This window comes from Seriola dumerili, unplaced genomic scaffold, assembly GCF_002260705.1.
Source record: "Seriola dumerili isolate Sdu_G_001 unplaced genomic scaffold, Sdu_1.0 BDQW01000050.1, whole genome shotgun sequence".
Taxonomy (NCBI): Eukaryota; Metazoa; Chordata; class Actinopteri; order Carangiformes; family Carangidae; genus Seriola; species Seriola dumerili.
Window position 1 is genome coordinate 2,399,117 of NW_019174305.1, and position 21,268 is coordinate 2,420,384.

Consider the following 21,268-nt stretch of genomic DNA (forward strand, 5'->3'; position numbering starts at 1 on the left):
TGCAGTACCACCAAAACATTACCCAGAGTTGCATGTGTAGCAGGATGGTCTTCTGTCTGTCCCTTCCCCCTCCTTCTTGCTTGATCCACATCAGGTGCTGTTGGCCCGTCCTGTTTGGTTCACTCTCCTCAGCGTTTAACCGCGGCCTGCTGCTCTCCCTCTCCTCTCTGGCGGGAGCTGTGTTGATGCTCCGTGGCACGTTTGGGCCTGGCTGTGCGCGCGGTGCTCCATTCACTGTGCGCTGCGGTGCGCCATTCCCTGGCTCTACGCCCTGGTGCACCGGGACTCTACTGCTGTCTTGTCTGTTTCTTGTGAAGTTTGCTCCCATCTGGTCGTGGCTGTGATATCGCCACAGGTCTGTTTTATTCCCCTGTCTCGTTGATGATCACCTTCAGTGACGCGCTATAATTTTACTGTTTTTCATTGTCACTGTTTCTTCAGCCTATGATAACTTTTATTATCTTAACTGGTAGGTGGTAGGTGTCTGCAGATGTGTGACTGATGGTCTGTCCTTGCAGGGAGTAAACACATGTAGTTACTTTCCAAAGGCTGATAAGCAGCCGCTGAGTTCTTTCAAATTAAACTGGTATATTCATGCTAATTAAAATAATGGAACTTGTCACCTGAGTGCAGAGGTATAGCTCTTGTTGACAGTAATAAAAAGATAAAATGATGCCTTACTTATCCTTTAAGTTTGGGAGTAAACAGCATGCTTCAGCCATGCATTGATTTACCTGTCAAGATTACTCACACTTGGCTAACACACCCTGTTAACACCAGCGATCTTGATTGACTTAATGTAGTTGCATTTTCAGAGATTTGTTTTTTTTTTTTTTTTTGGCTGTTCCTAGCTTCACCCACTGTGATTCAGTGCAAACCAACAAAACATGAACTCCAAGACGGTCAATAATTTATAGGCACTGTAAATACCTGGTGACTGGATAGGCACTATATTGGATTCTAGGCCTTAAAGCACATGCAGTAGAAATAGTGATTGTGGGTAAAGAACAGTGACACTCATCTCCAGAGATGAGCAAACTTCCTGTGTCACACGTGGTCGTTGTTTTGTGCTGCAAGTTTGCAGATGCATCCCACCCTAAAATACTACAAAACTATTTCCAGATTTATATATTGAATGATAGCAAACTAGGTTTACAAAATCTTTCAAGATATCACCACGAGAAGATAATTTTTTGTGTAAACTTGTTTCATGTTGGATTGATCATAGCTGTGACATTTCAGCTGAATGAGAACAGAACACATCGTTTTACTGTTTGAACGCTGCTCGATCACAGCTACCCCATCACACCTCGTTTGACAAAAATGTCACACGTTTGTCTTTGTTCCCTTTTGTTCATCTGATGTATTTAAGACTGTGTCTCATGTGGTCAAACTCCTTTCCTTGAATGAAGAAGCTTCATTTTGCAGATTTATTGTAATAATATATCTCTCATCAGCATTCAAGGTTCATCTGAGAAACACACAATAATGAGACACCCAGAAATGAGCTGTCTAATCATTTTTACCCTTTCCAGGTAAAGACTTATGCACTAATCCACTTTTATCTCCAAGGCCATTCTGCAAGTTGTAAAATATACGGAATAGGCTTTGTAGATATTTAGATAAATAACCAAGTCATTAAGTTGCAGGATGCCTTTTCAAGTTCAGCACTTTAAAGCATACTACATATATATTTTCACATATACTGTATGTATAATTGTCATTGGTTTCCATTCATTTTTTTCTGTGTTACACTTACAGTTTATGGGAAGATTTATATGAAAATGAAAAATGGATCATATGACTTCCCCACTCCTACATCCATCAGTCCTCAACAACTAAATGCTACAGCCACTTCATTATAACTTTATAGTGTGTGTAAAACAATTTAACATGAACACTTATAAGTGGGGTGAATGTTTTGACTTTGTGCTTCAACAAATGTCTCACTGAATTGTAATGACAACTGATGACAGTGACAGTCACCTCAAGAGGTGCAAGACTTCCTGTGTCACATGATGGGACTGTGCTCTCTATCAGCGCTGCAAGTTTGCGGAAGCATCCCACCTTAAAATACAACAAAACAATCTCTAAAAGTATATACTTACTGATGAATGTGAAATGACCATAAAATCTTATTTTGCAAAGTTTACCATGTTGGATTAACCATAGCATTTTAGTAAACAGGGCGTGATCAGAGCCACCCTGCTACACCACATTAACCAGAATGTCACACATGTGGTCTTTATTCAGTTTTGCTTATCTGATGTGTTTCACACTTTGTTCCAGTGGTCAAACAGGACTTTGCTTGGAATGAGGAAGCATCATTTTGAGAAGACTTTTTTCTATCTTTATTGATTAATCTATTTAATTTAAAGTTTCATGTGTTAAAGTTGGTCCTGTCACTTTAATTCCAAAGGCCACACTACATGTGCTTCCTTTTTATTTCTACCATGGCTCCATTATTGCAATTGTATTTGCTGGTTTTTATTTTGTTTTTATCTTTTAAATTGCTCCTTATTTTCTTCTTTTTTATTTGTTTTTTATTGCAGTACACATCTGTTGGTTTTATGTCTTTTGTGAAGCATTTTGTAACTTGTTTTTGGAAAGTATTATATAAACAATGCTATTATTGTCATTATTCTTATTATTTAGTCGTAGTAGTAGTATTCAGCTAGTATATTATCATATTATTATATTATATGATTTTTAGATATAAATGAAAAGTTACAGAATATGATGCAGAGAATAATAAGGTATTCAAAGTACAGTAAGTCAATTTGTTAATGAAAACCTCAAAGCGTTTTTGCGCTACTGTAGCTCATTTAACAGTTTTAGCTATTTATTCGGGAGAGTAGCACATCTTTGTTCCTACTGAGTTTGAATGCCACTTACAGCATCTGCTATGGAATGCAATGACACAAAAACAGTTTTAGTACTTTTTCTTTCTGTTTCAATGCGGCAGCAGAGGAAAGCCACATGTTTGTGTCTGGAGAAGTGAATGTGTATGTGTAGACTAACTAGACTGACTAGACTTTGAGTAGCCATCATATGCCAACATTGTTTTATGTTTCAGTGAGTTGATATTTAATTAACAGGACAGTTAAAACAGCTGGGTTTAAGTATCCTAATTACTACACTGCTATCAGAGATGCATTTAAAAAAAATGTGATTGGGTTATCTTAGGGCCTAGTTTTAGTGATCTTTACAGCAACATTCGATTTTAAAAAATCTAATTTGATTGCAGTATTTAACAGCATTACTGCAGTGGGTACAAATCTTTTAGTTTTTCCAAAATTAAAGCTTAGAAGCCTCAAACTGTCAACACAGAGAAAATAATATGTATAACATACACTATTACACAAAACAGAACCAGATTTTTGTCAGTACATGGGTGAATGAAACTAAGAGGCACTTGTAGTACAGATGGGGTTTCCTTCTACTGTATGTTTGTTCATAACTTGAAGACGTTCAACCTCTGCCGCTGCTCTCCCAGTGCTACAGGCAGCCTACTCCACTATTTTGGTACCTCTGAAAAGCTGCAGTTTATGTGTTTTACCACAGAGGGGCACTAGTTTCAAGGAGAAATGACTAGAAATGTGAGCTATTCATAACAATTATAAATACATTCATTCCAGAAAATCTGTAAGCTTATCAGTCAGAAACATCCTGTACAAGAATTACTAAATTATTATCAGTAATGAGGGTTACAGGGTTGCTGTCTGGCAATTTGGTCATAAAAATCAGATAGAAATACTGTCCCAATAATGTAGTTTTGGGGATTTTAATTTCTTGTAAATTACATTGGTAAGTAAATAAAAATCTTGTCCCAAGGAAAAAATGAAATGATTGACTGAATGAAATTAATCTAATTTTCTCTCAGTGTTCGATGACTGAAAGAATCTGTTAACACAACTGAATCTTACCATGGTGAACTGATAAGGTTACATTTTAACTTTTATAAAGCAATATACAGATGAATACAAAACCCTTATACACACATCACAGCCATGAGTCTGTAATGGCAGACTACCACTGTTTATCAGCTGTCTTTGTGGAGTGTGTCTTCTCTTTCTGTCAAAACACAAGTTTTTGTACTTGAGCTGTGTGACACGAGGGAATTGATGTATCCACTGTCTATTTATAACACAGAGAGCAGGTGTGCCGATACACAGAGGGAAAGTGATTGGCTGGGATCCTCAGAGGACTCTTTGTGCTTGTGTAAATACGTACACACACACACATGGGGAACATACTTGTATCTGCCCTGTGAAAACACATAGGCACACAAACATACACACATGCATTTTTTTATTAATTGGAAACCTTCTTACAGTGTATGTGCATGTGCATTCCCATATATATGCAAGACGAAATTATTCACATGCAAGCATTAAGACAATAAAAGATTCAAAGCTTGCCACCGGCACACACACAGATAACCAAAATCTCATTTCCATTCAAGAAACTCAAACATATTTCCATTCGTTGTCAGTTGCAAGAGGAAAAAAAAAGATCTTCACAATATCAGATTTTAGTGTAGAGCAGATCCACACCCACACACACAGATCCTCTGAGTAACACTTCACTCAAATGATCTACAGCACACCACAAATCAACAGATGTTATCCTGATACAAATGTACCACACACAGCTTCAAACACAATGTAAACAACTATTCAGAGAACAGCCTGTGACCATATTTTATCCCTTCAACAGTGAGGTCAAAGCAGTCAAGAGGAGGCAGGCATGTGGCGGCAAAGTAACGCCTGCAAAGTTGGAAGAACCTGCACCTTTTGTAGTTTATTACCTCAGAAAAAGGAACAACATTTCATGAGAATCGAGAGTGGGAGGAAGATAGCTTTGTTTGCATATGCTTTTTAATGTGGTCATTTGCACCTACCTTCAGCGAGACTGAAAGCACTGCTGCAAATTCTAAAAGGAAGTAGGCGAGGCCTATTTTGACAGCAGCAGTGCTCCAAAATATATATATATGAGTTACTATTTTGAACTTCCTTTGTATGTAAAAAGGATGAAGCACTAGTGAACAGAATATAGAGGAGGGGTGTTGTCAAAGTTTTGTCTGAGGTGGCTGTTTCCATGGACTCTACTGGACTGTTCTTCAGAACTCAACATTAAGTGGATTGACAAGCTTTTGGGACAACAAGATTGTTTAAACATAAATCTAGAGGAACTGAGACTGAGGTGTAATTTGACACATCTAAGGATATCTTGCCTTTTGGATACTGGATCACTCAGATTCAACTCTGTGACAATGCCTGTGATTGTACTGGAGGCCAAAGACTTCACCAGTCCTCTTTTTGTGGTGCGGACATGGGAAGTCTTATCCAGTTGTACCACCTTCAGTCTCGTGGCTTCGCTGGACTCTTCGGAGTTAAACAAAAATCTGTCTTACCTAAACACATTCAGGATCTTCTGCATGTTTACCTGGTGCTTCTTCTTCACCCTCACTCTCCTCATCCACATCCTCAGCGTCATCCAGTTTCACAGCCTCATCCCTATATCATGGAAGAACCTGACTATGACAGTGGCAGTGTTGGGTGCTCTGATGTGTCTCAGCACCTCTGTAGTTTTCCCTTGGATCATCATGGATCACCAAAAGCTGTCGACACACACTGTGGCAGCTGCAGTGCTCTCCTGTCTCACCTTCTTGGCCTACACTTCAGAGTCCTACGTTCTTCGCACCCAGGCCCATGAACAAAGAGGGTACATGGGCAGCATGCCTGGTCTCCTCAAGATACTCCAACTGTGGGGAGGCTGTCAGATGATACCCCTGGTTATGGATGTGGTCTGTGGACCGCCTAGCGGAGTACACTGTTGGCAGCGATGGGTTTCCTGCATGTCATACGGTGTTTGTATCTTCATGTCTCTAGTCACACTGGTGGTAATATTAGGTGACTTTGCTGGGCGATGTCTCCTACCTTTTGACAGATTTTTGGCTGGCTTCAGTCTGATTGGGGTGTTGTTTTACATGGTGGCCACAGTGATTTGTTTTACCAAGATTCTGCAGCTGAGAGACATCAGACACAGCATTCCCAACAAAGGTGTAGAGCTGATTATTGCAGAAACAGTTGTTGCCAGTATCACACTTTTAGCTTATACAGTGGACCTTGCCTTCTCAATTAAACTGTTGTGTGACAGGAGTCATGCATGAAATAACACATCACATTAAACGAATTATGTGTGTGAAGTGTATATGTATAGTCCTGAAAATTTTAGGAGAAAATCATGTCTTTGGCAAATATGTAAATTCAAACTGAATAGATGTTTTTGCTGTTAATCATTGCTGTGTAATCAAACTTTCTCTCTCTCCTATATAAGTTGTTTAAATATTAAACTTGAAGCCAGAAAAATGTATGCAACTGATCACCTTGATCGCACTGTATTGCGGTTTTACTGACATGTGAAAGTATGTATGACATTTACAGACCTATTCACTATGACTCACGTATTGAACAAGCACTAGACCTGAGTTATGTGACAGGTGCACTGACTCATAAGCACACATCATCGTTTAGGGACGTAATAACGTGGTGTGAAAACTGTAGTGGTAGCTGAACAGCAGCCATCACTGATACAAACTCAATTACAAACTGTGAGCATATCATTTTGAATATAAGGTCTACAAAAGTGAAGAAAATTTATATCAAATATGCAAACTTATAATAAAAATATTTGTCTTATCACTGAAACATCGTGAACATTTCAAGTCTAATGTTTTCTCCCAGATCATACACTGTAATGCCTACAAACGGAGCCTCAATTTGATATAGAAGAGTTGCCATTCACTAACACTAGATGGCAGCATTCTCATTACCACCCCTATTTAAATCAGAGGACTGGACTTAATGTGTAAAATATACTGAATGTTTTCCTATGGCAGAAAAGCATCCGTTTCAACAGTGTTTTGTTGTGAATGTCTTTAACCGGATAAACAAGCTTCAACATATAGTGTGACTAAATATTCCAAGGACCAGCTAGGCCTCACAATAATTAACCTATTTAAACGTGATAAGGTCAAACCAGGGTAAACATCTAGTTTGTTTATTTGTTTGTTTGTTTGTTTGTTTGTTTTGCAGGGCAAGCTCATTAGCTCTCTTAAATTTTAGCACCTTTTGTCTTTTGGAAATATGAACTAACTTTGCTGTTGCTGTTGCTGTTGTTTCCTACATTGATAAGCCAGAAAACGCTGTTTAACATTGTAATAATTTATTTGCATTTTACACTGTTTACCTTCTCACATCTGCCTCATCTGCTCCAGGCCTGTTCAGCAGCTCCATCGAAAAATCGATCGTCAACCCCTGCCCGCATAGCAGGCCCGTCCTCCTGCTGCTCGCTCTCGATTACTCTGGCCTTGATAGACTAGCGTTTTTTCTTTAAGGAACTGAGTCCAGTTAGTCAGTTGTCAACAGGCTGAGCAAGAAAAGGAGCGAAACAACTTGGTACGTGGAGCTGAAAAGACAGACGTTACTGTACGTCCCAGTGTCGAGGGAAAGCCGTTGTGGAAGTTCAGTTTTGTTCGGTGTGTCCTGACAAAAATGAAGTCTCCGTAACACGGTAAGCTATCGTTGATTTGTCTCTTTTTGAACAGTCTGTGAGTTTGGTGAGATGACCTCGTCCAGCACAGTCTTTAAAACAAATTTGTGATTCAGTTTGTAGCAAGCGAATTTTTCTTTTCTATGAATCCTTTTAAATCGCTTAATATGGAGTCGCATTTCAGCTAATAAAGGCTGAGAAAGTGTCTCAGTTAACGTTGTTAGCTTGTGATGTTACCTGCAACACATAACAGGCTGGTTTCACTAGTTGTTGCTGTTTAAGCTTGACAAATCTCTGTTTATAGCCGTTAGCATGTTTATTAGCCAACTCCTTACAACAACACCCATATGTTTACTACTACAGCAAAAGGTTTTTATTGTTCGCCATATGATTAGGTCACAGTCCACATCCAATCTACACAAAGACTACCAATGTAGAAGGAAATACTCCCTTTGTATTGTTTGCCTATGTGTTTCTATATGTACATCTTTAATGATTAAATAGCATTTCTCTTCCTGATGGTGTGTTTCTCAGAAGCCCCCTGAGCATCATGGACATGTGAAACTTGACTCTTCAGTAGGCAGATGCAAGTCCCAGGCTGGATTGAATGGCACTGAGGATACAAGGTAAGCACTTTGCCAGTAAATCTGAACTCATTATTGATCCGATTCTTGAGCTACAGATGACCTTAGTGGAGGCAAAGTCCAGATAGACAGAGAGAGGAGGGAGAGGGAAGGGCAAGCATAGCTCAGGAGAATGATGATCAGAGTAGAAAGACCCAAAGCATAAATGGGAACCTTTGCATCCATTTTTATCATATATTAAGTAGCCTTACATTTCTAATCCAATGAAACACAGAGAAACAGGTGGCAGACAGCAAAATATTGCAAATAACGGCTCTGACATCTTTATCAATCACCTGCAATGATGCAGGTGCATAAAACTCAAATTGTAGTTGGCTGATTAGTTGTCAAGAAACCTGGCCTCCAGATGGCTGACCATCTTAATGGCTTTTAGAAGCCTGAGTGAGCGAGTGGTGAGACTTGTTTTGTATTCAAACATTTTAAAAAATGTTGTCAATGTTGACATATGTTGTCAAATACCACCCCCCACCCCCCCAAGCCTTCAAGTGAAGGCCCTGAGGTGTGTTGATGGTTAAAGTCAATAGCAGCAAGGTGTTTTACAGGTTTCTTTGCACACAATGACCTCAAGGTATATTTTAAATGTTAAGCAACTTGCTCTGCATACTGACCCCCCACCCATTTAACCAATTTAAGACTGACAGTGGTCTGTCTCTAGTTTTCTTTTTTTCAGTTTTTTTTTTTCTTCACATTTTGTTATAATGAGTAAGTGAAAACAGAATTTTACAAGTTTTTGGAAATTTATTAAAAATTAAAAACTGAAATATCACAGACCCTTTGCTATGGCACCTGAAATTTAGCTTAGGTTCCTCCCATTTCTCTCATGTTTCTATGTTTGTGAGTCCACCTGTGATAAATTCAATTAATTGGACATGATTTCGAAAGACTCAACAGTCTGTATAAGGTCTCACAGCTGACAATGCTTATCAGAGCAAAAAACAAGCCATGGTGTGAAGCCACCTGCAAAGCTCAGAGACAGAATTGTCTGAGCCTCTCAGTGAAAGTTTGCAAAAAGGACCTAAAGGACTGCGAGAAACAAGACTGGTCTGATGACAACTGTTTGGCCTCAGTTCTAAGCATCACGTTTGGAGCAAACCAGACTAGGAAGCCTAAAGTTCAGCCCGAGTGACCATCAAGTTCTTGGTCACCTCTTTTACCAAGGCCCCTCTCCTCCCGATTGTCAGCTGTGAGACAGGTTTTTGTCTTTCCAAATCATGTCCAATCAGCTGAATTTACCACAGGTGGACTCCAATCAAGGTGTAGAAACATCTCAAAGATGATCAAGAGAAATGGGAGGAACCTGAGCAAAATTTCAAGTGTCATAGCAAAGAGTCTGAATATTTATGTCAATGTGATATTTGAGTTTTTCCTTTTTATAAATTTGCAAAATTTCAAAAATATCTGTTTTCACTTTGTCATTATGAAAATATAATATTTTTTATTCTAGCATAAGGTTGCAACATAGCAAAATTTCAAAAAAATGAAGGGGTATGAACACTTTCTGAACACAGTCTATGCCTACAAACACATTAAAAAGCCATACCTGTACATTGGCGGACATACTCATTACAATCAACACGAAATAAATGAGTGCATTTTTGGACTCAGTCATCGATCATTGCATATACTTTGAGACATTCTTCCATATTTACATGGACAATGGTTTGATAGTTTTTTTAATTCTCAAAAAAGGTTTGTATTTAGTGGATGCATAGTGTTGTATGAGCCAAAGTATTCAGAGGAAGAAATACAACAATTATGAACTGAAAGAAAAAAATATGTCCAAAATATGCCATTCAGCTGTAATGGTTCAGAGTTCCCTGTCAGGCTTTGGCCAAACAGAAAAGACTTGTTAATAGCCTACTTTTATTGTTATTTGATCATAATAAAGAATAAATGTTAGTTTTACCTGACATCTGTCACAGATAAGACACAGCAGCGATACACTGTGTGTGCTTAGCTGCCATGTTAGAGAGGGTGAGTGAGAGGGGAAGGTGTCATTTTGTCTGCAAAAGGAAAAGCAAAAAAAATAGGATTCTAACACCTGCAAGAGACAGAAGGAGGTTTAGGGTTTGAGCAGCAGGTGTGGTGAAGGGAGATGTCACACTTCTGCAGCACAGCCGGCAGCATATCGAAATTATTTGGAGAGGATCAGGCCTTCATTTCCTGTCTGTGAAAGCATGTTAAAAATAAATGTGTGCTGAATGTCAGCTTAAGGAATCTCAATGAATTTCACCTTTGGCATTGATGGAAATGCCTAATCTTTCACTGACTGTTCATAGCCTGTTTGAGTTGAGGATGTAGTGTCATTTGTCATTGCTTTGAAGAAGCCAAACATTTCTGTCTGCACTTTTTGCCAGGCAGTAAAACAGGTAGTGGCAGAGCTTTTTATCTTTTCACCTGTGTTATTTTCCTCAAACGGAATTTGTTGTGTTCATCTCTCACTGTGAAAAGAACCTGTGCTGCTTATCATTGTCGGCGTAGGAATTGGCCGACACCCCTGTTGACTGTGCACCTGTTCATAGCTTTGACTCATTCTGTGGCTTCCAAGTTCTCACCAGGTCTAATCTATTTTTATACAACCGAAATTTTCATGTTTTGATCGAGGCTGAGTGATGGCTCAGACCAGCTGAGATGCAGACAATCTAGTATGTTTCTCATAAAGTGAAAATGTTAAAATAAAGATGGTAATAATAATGAAAATAATAGGAGGTTTGCTTTCTGTTTAGCCCTCAGATGATTGCAATTAACATGCTAATTGCACTACTTGTACTTACAGCATGGTCTCATCTTTTCTGAAATTGATATCATTCCTCCACAGTGGCCCTTGACAATTCAGTACAATGGCCCCATATGATATCATTTAATTTTAGCTTACTCTGGGAGATCATTTAGCTAATTGATAAAAAAAATAATAAAATAAAATAAAATAAAGCTTGTACATATTGGTAAAAATCTGAACATTATTTTTCCACTGTCGTTAATTTTTTACCTCTGACTGAGTCCTACAGGATAAGGAACTTTTAGGCATTTTTAGTTGAGTTTGTTTTCTGTCTTATGCTGCTCTATTTGGCTTTCAGCTCTTAAATGTGTCACAGTTTTCAGGCTCATAACTCAAGGCTTATTTGGTTTAAAAGAAATACAAACCGAGCCTCCTCTTCTAATATGATCTAATCTTTGGTTAACGTGGCTCTTTGATTGAATTAATAAGGGGTGGTTAGTGTCTTGCTTCAGGGCTCCGTGCTCACTGCTTGTTCAACCATCTTATCACGCTCCCTTTGACAAGTTTCCCAGTCTACATGTATACAGAGCTGTTCGATTAAGAGAATTCATCCTTCATTTTTTTTTTTTTGGTGAAATGATGGAAAGGACAGATAGGTGAATGTGTTTGTCCCTGAACACTGGCCCAGCTTGACATAGTTTGCAATCTTTGCAACAATGCAAAGGCATTAAGAACCAGCCTATTGTCACATGAGCGTGTGCTTGTGGAGGCAACCTGGGTTTTATCAGAACAACGTCTAAGGCTTTGTTGGACATGTGATCTTTTCAGAATTCCACATAGGGGTGTGTCTTTGTTGATTTTCAATACACCACTGTAGATCTCTATAGACAATAGTGGTCAGTAAAATACTGGTAGTGGACAGAGCAGAGTTACGTATACAAAATCAAGATAACTACATTATATTTGTTGTACTAATAAACAACTCCAGAACCAAATCTGTGTTGACATTATCAGTTTCCCACATCAATAATAAGATCTGCCATTCAGTGTTGAAGGATGTTGTTATGCGGCTGAGCATTGCCTCTCCTTAGCTCCCTCCTCATTCATGCAGGTGCAAGCAAACATCACTGTTGTTACAGACAGGTACTGCTCCCTCACCTGTCCAACCAATGAAATAATGACCATTATTGAGACATCAGGAGAATGTGCCTGCCTGCCAGGCAGCAGCGCCTACAGGCCTGTTTCAGGTGCTGTCTCCATTCTCCACTGACAGTACCATTCATCTCACTGCCGTCATAATAATCACTTGTTACTAGAAAAGAAGGATAGGGAGGAGGTGGGAGGTGGGAAGATGCATAAATATAGCTTGCCTATAAATATTACTTCAGAGTTTCTCGCTTGAAAGGGAGACATTCACAAAGCTACAGTGCTTTCACAAGCAGCATTTTGTGGGAGAGCAAAAATGCTGGAATGGAATAAAAATTAGATATCTGAGCATCCGTGCATTCATTTTCAGTTTTAAATTGAGCCCTGAGGAATAGTGCAGCTGTCTTTTATAAGATTAAAGCCACTCCTTTCAAATTTCAAGCAGCCATTCACCATGATCTGCAGATTAGTCTGGAACACAATGATATAACACAAACCATTTCAGTCTCCCATGAGCTGCTCTCACTCTTGATAACAATGTAGTCTTTTGTCATTAGAGTTTGGTTGAGAAATACTTTCCTCAATTCCTTTCACTTTGTCCCGCACTGATAACAATACATGTACGATTATTGCATTCCAGACTTTTAGTTAAGTTGCCGTTTGACTTATTGTTGGATAGGGAGTCAAAACTATTGCAAGAATTGAGAATCCTGATTAATTTGAGAGATGCATTTGAGAAATTGTGTTGCTACACTTTACATTTTATTTTAATTACTTCAAATATTGTAAATGAAATCTTTCAGTTCTGTAAAATCTGTTTTACTTAACTATAAATGTGCAGCTCTGTCTGTAATATGTAATTCTTTGATTTTGTTTTATCTTTTATGACCGTGTGAAGTAGCTTCTCATCAGTGTTTGATGTCGTGTGTGTGTCTCAGAGGCCTGCTGTTGTGGAACAGTGTTGAGTGCCATGAAAATTTTACTTACTCCAGACATGACAGATAAAGCAGTTAGTTACAGATGTGGTGAATGTCATCACAAAGGGGAAAAGCCACAGCTCCAATTATACAGAGGAAAACTCCTCCAGTTCAATTGTGCTCTGAGACAATCACATAAACCGTGGTAGTTTATGTCATTGTTTTTTTTTTTTTTCATTCTGTGTTTGTGGATATTAATGAATGTAGTATGTTGACATTTGGCAAGGTCTGCAAACTATTTGGGGAAACAGAAGAGTCTTTGTGGAAGCAAAGCAGGAAGTTGGTCTCCTAGGTTCAACCAGATGTGGCTAGCTGGGCAGATGGCTGCCCCAAATTCCTGTACCAGTCATCTCCCTACTGAGGCCCGGCTCTCTGTGCCATTGGCATGTTCTCGTGTTGGTTAGAAGGCTTTGTGATTTGTTTTTGGATACATATTTTGGTACCTGCTCGGCTTTTGATAATGTGAACTTGTGCAAAGTCCCAGCTGACTGACGCTATCAGTTTTCTTAGAAATATAAACCATAACTAAACCAAGCACTGGGTCAAGGCCTTATGAAAAGAGCTCTGGTTTGTGTTGATAGGCTGTCTGCAAAACATGATTACATGGATGACCTCTTGCTCTCAATAAAAACAGAGATCTTTGTTTCTCTAACTAGTGCCTTCTTTTTAATAGGAAGGACTGCACATGTGACCAGCTGCTACAAGGTTACTGAATAGTAACTGCGGAGGCTAATGGTTAACTTTGTACTTTGTAATTAGAAGAAAATAAACTAACTAGAAAAGTTAATATTTCTGGGTAATGTGCTGTTAAAAAGACGAATCAAAATTCCTTAGTTTAGAATGATTAAAACACACATCTCCTGTGGGAGCCGGTTTTGAAGCTGAGTCGGTCTCTGTAACTCGAGCAGCGAGGCAGATCTCTGCCTGATTTATGTCACGGTTTTGTCACCACTGCAGCCAAGGAGCTCATTCAAAAATAATGGGGGCTTGTTGATGAGGTTAAGCAGTTAAGTGAGGAGTGCATTATTTAACATGAACAACTTCTGGGTCAGTGAACTGACATGGAGTGAGATGGGCTGAACTTTACAGAGTATTAACTGCATTCTGAAACACAAGGCTTCTTTATGTTCTTTGTAAGTAAAAGCAAGTAGTAGTGTATTGTCGGGGTAGTTGTGGTTGTGTAAAGCCAGGGTCACAGTGTTATGAACGCCAACTGTTACAGTCTCTTTTTCTGTCTTTCTCTCTCTTTCTCTGTTTCTAAATACAAGCTTCTTCTTTTCTTCCTACTCTTGGTGGACTCTCTGTCACATGCTCTCCATGAGCCAACGCGTTCTCACTGTTGTGATCCACATCTGCTGCGTCATTGCAGGCACTAATTGAGCAATCCATCCATCCTGATGACCATTTGACAACAAATATTAACTTTTCCAAATCTGTTATAACTACTACAGCGTGTCAGGGCCACTGTAGATAAAATAAAATAAAAAACACGTGTCAGGGCCACTGTAGATAAAATAAAATAAAAAACAAACAACCAAATTGCAGTGCAGAGTGGGACATATGAGAAAAAACTCACAAATTATTATTTTTTTTCTGATACACCCTCATACATAACTTTGTCACAAGAAATTTAAAGATGTCTCCATGGCCTCTAGGACTCACACCATTAGATAGCACCATATAGTCATCAGAAACATGAGCCATCTCTATTTGATTTTTCAGTTATGTATTAAAAGCAGGCTTAATGTATCATGCTTTATTTCAAATATCATTTACATTTGTCCCATTAAATTCACCTTTAGATAAATACATGGACATAAAGATTTTGAATATTAAGCCGAATGGCAGCGTTTAGTAAATCAACAGTTCAGTAACAATCCCTCATTCAAAGGTGTGTTTATAATGAATTCACACTTGTAAACAATAGGCCAATCTTTTGGACAGTATCTCTTACTGTCACACAGCATTGTCTATTCAAATCCTATCTTGGGAGAGAGTTGATTGTCTGTCATGTATTGTGTTTTTTCCTCATCCATTGTCTCAGCATGAGGCAGCAGATGTTCCCTGATAAAGCACTGTCATGGGACAGAACCTTGTATCTCTAAGTCATTTTTATGGACATTATATTTTGGCAAATTATGCACTTATGCATCAGTTTATCAGTGTTAATGAGCCCAAGTGTCACAAGATTCACTCACACATTTGCAACTATGAAATTTCAATTCAAGGAAGAAGAAGCGGCACAAGACGAGCCGTGAGGTGGTATCAGCAGCGATAGTGACAGAGGCCTGAGCAAAAGACAACGCCGCCGGCTTTTGTTTTCACGCTATGGAAAATAAAAGTGGCACCTGGTGGTGAACTCCCAAAAACAATTACATAATTTTGTCGGCGAACTATGTTGTTTATCCTGTTTCAGTGGCAATGTGTGCTCTAGTTGGCAGAGGAAGACTGGGAGATAGTTGATACCCATGATGATCTCACTGCCTAACATTTCAGTCCCTGCCTGTCTCACCAGTTTGTCAGCATTCTTGAGAACAGTTTCAGTTCTGTTGGGCTGCTATTGTTTATTTGTCCCAGAACCTGAAATCTGAAAGGATTCTGTTGAACACATTTATCAGTTCACCACAGCCCCTTAGTCACACACACATATACACACAAACACAAACAGGCTCTCACACACCTTGGTTTCAGCTAATTCAGTTAGCCACATTAAGCACTACTATACTTCTCTGCTTACTCATCTACTCTGTGTATGTTTCTATTGTAAGAGAGACAGAGGGAGTGTCATTGTATAAGAAACTTGACAGCATTTTGAAAAGGTCACTGCTTTAAGCACATGAGGAGCAATCGAAGTGTTACCATCTTGAGAGAAAGCTCAAACAGGATGTTCTCCAGAAATGTGGTCAATCATGTTAAGCTTTCGTTTCTCCCACCTCAACATCTGCATCTTAAAAACAACCCTACACAATGGGGCATATTGTGAAGCTGCCTATGTATCTGTAAATCATCCTTGCCTATAGGGTTGTTAACTGTCTGCTACTACAGATGCACTGTTGGCTGGGGCATTAATGTGAGAACTGGGCCGTGTGACAGTTTGCAAGTCATTAGGTAAATTGTCAGTGTAAACACAGGGAAAGCCATTACTGCTGCAAATAAACAGCAGGATTTAAAGTGGGACTTCTTCTAATCCCTTCCTAGGCAACCTGGTTAAGGTATAGTGGTCTGGGATTTGATTAGGCCTCTAATGGGAAAATGTGTGAGGCGTGTATGCATCTCTTTTTTACAGTCTTTTTCTCTCGTAGTTTAATCTCTGTCCCTCTGTGAGTATCTTCTTAATGCCACTCATCATCTGAAACAGTAGAGTATGACATTTGAGATACTCTGAAGGGGCTGGCATGTGGTGATGTATTGGCAGGAAGCAACTGGCAAGATGACTTGCAAAAATACCCTCAGAGTGATGTTGTGCTCTGGTAGGAACAGCTTTGTTTATGAGCAAATTAATAACAAAAATAGGTATAATTACTCATAAAAAAGGGTATGAATCTGAGCACTGACCATCACGATCCAGCTGTTATCACAGGGAGTATCCACAAAAATTTGCAAACGACTGCTTAAAGTATAACACAACAATAGTAATATTAATCAACAATCAGTTAATTAACGAACCTCTGTCATCCAACTACAGCTACAACAACAAGAGACTGTGAGCACAAGCTACTATACTACCAAACAATCAGAGGTAAACCCACAGATGTCATGCATGTGATGTGTGTGTGTGTGTGTGTGTGTGTGTGTGTGTGTGTGAATGAGTGTGTGTGTGTGTGTGTGTGTGTGTGAATGAGTGTGTGTGTGTGAATGAGTGTGTTTGTAGAGAGGGAGGAAGGGTGAGAGAGTGTTATGCCACACTGTCTGTGCACCAAGGGTGTTTGTGAATGTGTGTGAATGTGTGTAGGTTGGCCTAGTAAAAATCATAGAGCAAAACAGCAAAGAAGATTCTAATCGCCACAAAGAGATGCAATCAAGTGTCCTATTTTACCACAGTAATAACACGGCAGGTGAACTAGTGTTCCTCAGGCATGGCACTGGTCTTTTAACCGGCAAAACTGCCATGGGAAAAATAGCTCATTGTCTTTACTCGCAGTGGTGAGACAACCACAAGCCGCCCACAATGTGAGAGAACAAAAAACAGCAACCTCACCTCCCCTGAACTTCTTCAAATGACCACTTGAGGCTGGCTCCAAAACCAAGTCAATCCCCATAAAATCCCATGTTAATATGTTCAACTTTACAGCAGAAATAAACATGTGTCCTGTATGGGGCGTGAATTTTTATAAAATTTGCCCGTTTAAATTTTATTAAGGCTTAAAGTTCCGCATAATTGAGGGCGTGCCGCTTTGAGGGACAGGTGGGTGAGCGTATGCTTGCCAAAAGCCGGCATGAACCAAAGTCTCAGCTCCACACGCAGCCCTCCTCTTTTCCCATTATCGTATTAGACAGGAGTTCAGCACAGTCAGGTACTGGCAAGACGGCGACGGCAGAGCAGCCCACTCTGAGCTTCATAACTGCTCTTCAGAAACCCATGGGTGACATCAGGGACGCTACATCCATCTTCATTTAAAGTCTATGGAAAAAACAAACCAACTGTAATGCACTAAGCACAGTCAAAACAAGGAACAAACAATGGTAAATATTCCACAGTATTTCACACAATCGCAGGACAAGGCGTTCCGTCCTTCACAACATTAGCAATACAGCTTACAAACCATGGCGCTTACAATACACAATAGTAATAACTAAAGTCTCTGCCCAGACACAGGTCTCTTACTTTTAGCTGCTTCAGAAAGCAGTCGAAGTGTGTGTTCATCTGTCCAGTGTGACTTTAGTGTCCTTAGCTGAACACTGGTGGGGCCGTTTACCTCGCTCAGTCGGTCATGGCGAGCTGCTTTCTTCAGTGGCTGTGGTAAAACAGTGGAGTCAACTCAGTTGTTTCAATGTATTTTTTCTAAAATAATAGATTAATAATTATAGAACGGAATTTTAAAAGGTGCATTCTACAGTGTTGTGAGTCCACATTGCAGGGCAATACGCCTTCTGTCATACATGGGGGCAAACGGAATAGTCAAATGGAATAATAATCAAATGGGTTTACCAACACACGGTTGTGCCCAACCGTAAACACAAGAAGTGATGGAAGTTGTTATGTGAGGACTGAAAGTGCTTGAGGGAGAAGTTTGAATGTTCTCACATCCTCACACCTGGCCAATCACTACATGAAGTAGGTCTGCTTTCCGACACAGGTTTCACGAATTCCAATAGCGGAAAGATGTGGAGGGAGGGGCTTTAAGACGATGTTCAACAGTCCGACAAGCCTTTGCCAAGTTCTTTTTTTTTTTTTTTTTCCTTTGGCTCGCTCAGTGGTCAATGTGACTTCTGTTGATTAGGATTTAATGGTGGATCCAGGAGTCAGTATTTCCCCATTGTTGGATACAAAACGAATGCAGAGCACTAACATGAGTACAGCTCTCTGAGTTGATTTCTTACCAGACTACTCTCTTCACTAATGTGTTACGAGGAGGTGAAGTGTCATAATGACACATGACGGGGTATGAGGGAGGGTTTCTTTCCTTCCTGACAGTCACGTCCGTGGTTCCAGACTGGCTGACAAAGTGTGATTTGGAGCATGAGGTCATTGGGGAGGTGGTGCCACTGTGGGATGATGAGTCATGCTATTTGGAGAACTGTGGTTATTTAAGGAACCCAAAGTTTCTCGAACAGCACGGTAATATTTATTACAAGGAAATAAGAGATAATAGAAGAATTTCTCTTGTACACGTGTCCAATGTTACAACATTATTCTATGATGGTTTAAGTGTTTCACTGAACTTGATAAATTTTGTAAATTCATTTCTTTTTTTGTTGGACTCACTTTTACTCATCTGCCTGGATTTAGCTACTTCTACTTCAGTTAGGAACTTCCTACATTTCTTATTGTGACACAGTGAAATCCCTGGAAAATGGATGTGAACAGCAAGAGGTCATCTAGTCAAGAAAAAAATTACACTTGCACTACTGATTAATAAGCCAAATGGCCTTGCTGTGGCGCTGTCGTTGTTGAATCTTCAGTAATTTATGTTAAATAATTAATCAGCAATACATAAAAAATAGCAGAACACTTAGCATTTCATCTTAACTAATGTTAATTTAAGTTGTGTATTCATGTTGGCTTGATTTGTTTGCTCTGTTTTCAAATATTTGTTATATATATTGAGTTATAGCATGGATAAAGATAGGATGGCTAAACTATTTTATATCTTAGCCGACAAATGAAAACATTGAAGACACTAGGACTCCCTGTGGAGTTTTGGACCTGTCATAGTGCTATGGGGCTGTTTTCATACTAGTGGGTCCAAGTTTTGTTTATCTCTTGCACACACATGGGCACACACATGCATATACACCCCTTTAAGAATTTATACAGGCTATGTTAAGTTGTGAAGGTTTGAAATGTTCCCATTCAAATTCATAATATTGTGCGTATACAGATGATACTGGAAGTCTTCTTTTTCTATAGATTTGCACCTTGATTTTCCACTGTAATATGTTTTACTGCTGAGACATTGCTTTAAAATACCACACACATTTTATTTATAATAATATAATAATATATAATTCAGAAATTTAACTTTACTCTGGATTAATCCATTTTAGGCTAGTCCACATTTTTCTTTATAAGACATCAGTGTGTCAAAATAGATTTTATACAAAATGACAGCTTTTAATTGCAGCCGCTGTGTTCTCACATCACCGGCGAGTCCTTCTCCAGTTCATTTGAACAATACATTGAACAGCTAAACCAGGTACCACGTATAGCATCTCAGTTCATTGGCGTGGACACATCTTCGTGTGTAATAGCTCTGTGAGTCTCTTCTCATTACCAGTGTGTGCTGCTTGATACAGCAGAAGAAAGCTGTGAACACTTCCCTAATGAGTGCAAAGCATGAGGGTTAATGAGGCTGGCTTGCTTCTGTAATTAGCTTCATCAGCATCAATGGTAGGATATCATTCTGCGCTGTCCTCTTAAGTCTGTTCACCGACTCAGGGATACAAGACAAACAGGGAACTTCGCTGTCAGTGTGTACATATACACAAGTATGGACAGCCAAATCCAATAAACCTGTAGATATACATGCCCAGTCGTTTATTCCATTTCCATAGTGTTTAAATGGAAGACAGAATCATCTTTCAGACCACTCACACAAACACATATATACTTCCCCACCTCATCACTAATCCTAATTTGCTGCTGGCAAATACTGCTGGGTCCTATGAGTTTTGTATGTTAAAATGAAATCTGTGTCCAACTGGCCATCCACTAGAATGGCTTCATTGTGTTGCTGCTGACCGAAGGCTGGATAGCTAGGGACAGAGGTGGCTGGCAGACTGCCTGGCTGGGGTTTGCTCACTTGTGACCCATGTGACAATGAGTGGCCAAGTTGAGTCTGTATATGAGTGAGCCAGCATGACCTCATGCCACCTTTGTTGTCGGGACAAGGCACGAGGACACCAGTGCCAAATGTCAACAAGACATTATCATAATTCTATTTTAAGTACCAGAGGATTTCACATACAGTAAATTCAAAGAAGAAATCATGTTGCGCTGCCAGATGTTCGGTATGAATTTACCAAAAAATGTTTTTGACAGTCGATTCACCAAACATTTATTTGAGTGTGTTTGGAATGGGGAAGTATGAACTGAGTATGTAGAGAAGGAAAAATTCAGCTTAAGAATGACTGTGCATTATTCTGCATTGCACTTGGCAGCTTAATCCAAATGCTGCACAGATTTTCTTGTGTATTTGCTCCAAGGCTTTTGTTTTTATTGACATCAGCAGCTTTGATGAAGTTGCATTACTTGGGCTGAACTGATATTTTTCAGGTATCTCTAAAAGTAGCTGCACTTTCCACTGAAAGCTGTTTGTTTCTATAAGATCATTATGGTTTGGTTCTAAACTATCTTAAAAAAAAAAAAAACAAGCATAAAACTATAAAGTTACTAACATACTGTTCAGCATAAGCATGTGGAATAAACTCAGAATGTAATTACCTAATTAATTTGTTGACTTTTGGACTTTATTAATGTTCCCATTATAAAGTAGAATCCTTTTTGTTATCCCATACAATTACACCTGATACTGTGGTCAGTTGTGGTCACCCAAACTACTTCA

At 39.2% G+C, this 21,268-nt stretch overlaps 2 protein-coding genes across 3 annotated transcripts in view; both read left to right on the forward strand.

Annotated features, from left to right (window-relative positions):
- The first annotated feature begins 5,033 nt into the window (after window positions 1–5,033).
- Window positions 5,034–6,670, forward strand: LOC111217969 (myeloid-associated differentiation marker-like). Its single transcript, XM_022740035.1, has one exon. The coding sequence runs from the start codon at window positions 5,276–5,278 to the stop codon at window positions 6,173–6,175; it is 900 nt and encodes a 299-aa protein (XP_022595756.1). The 5' UTR covers window positions 5,034–5,275; the 3' UTR covers window positions 6,176–6,670.
- A 724-nt stretch (window positions 6,671–7,394) lies between these two features.
- tex2 (testis expressed 2) overlaps window positions 7,395–21,268 on the forward strand; it is a 32,189-nt gene continuing 18,315 nt past the window's right edge. Inside the window, exons 1-2 of one of the 2 annotated variants that reach the window (XM_022739944.1) lie at window positions 7,395–7,578; window positions 8,092–8,183. The gene's annotated coding sequence lies outside the window, so the exon portion shown is untranslated. The remainder of the gene's footprint in view (window positions 7,579–8,091; window positions 8,184–21,268) is intronic. The other variant, XM_022739945.1, reaches the window with a different exon arrangement.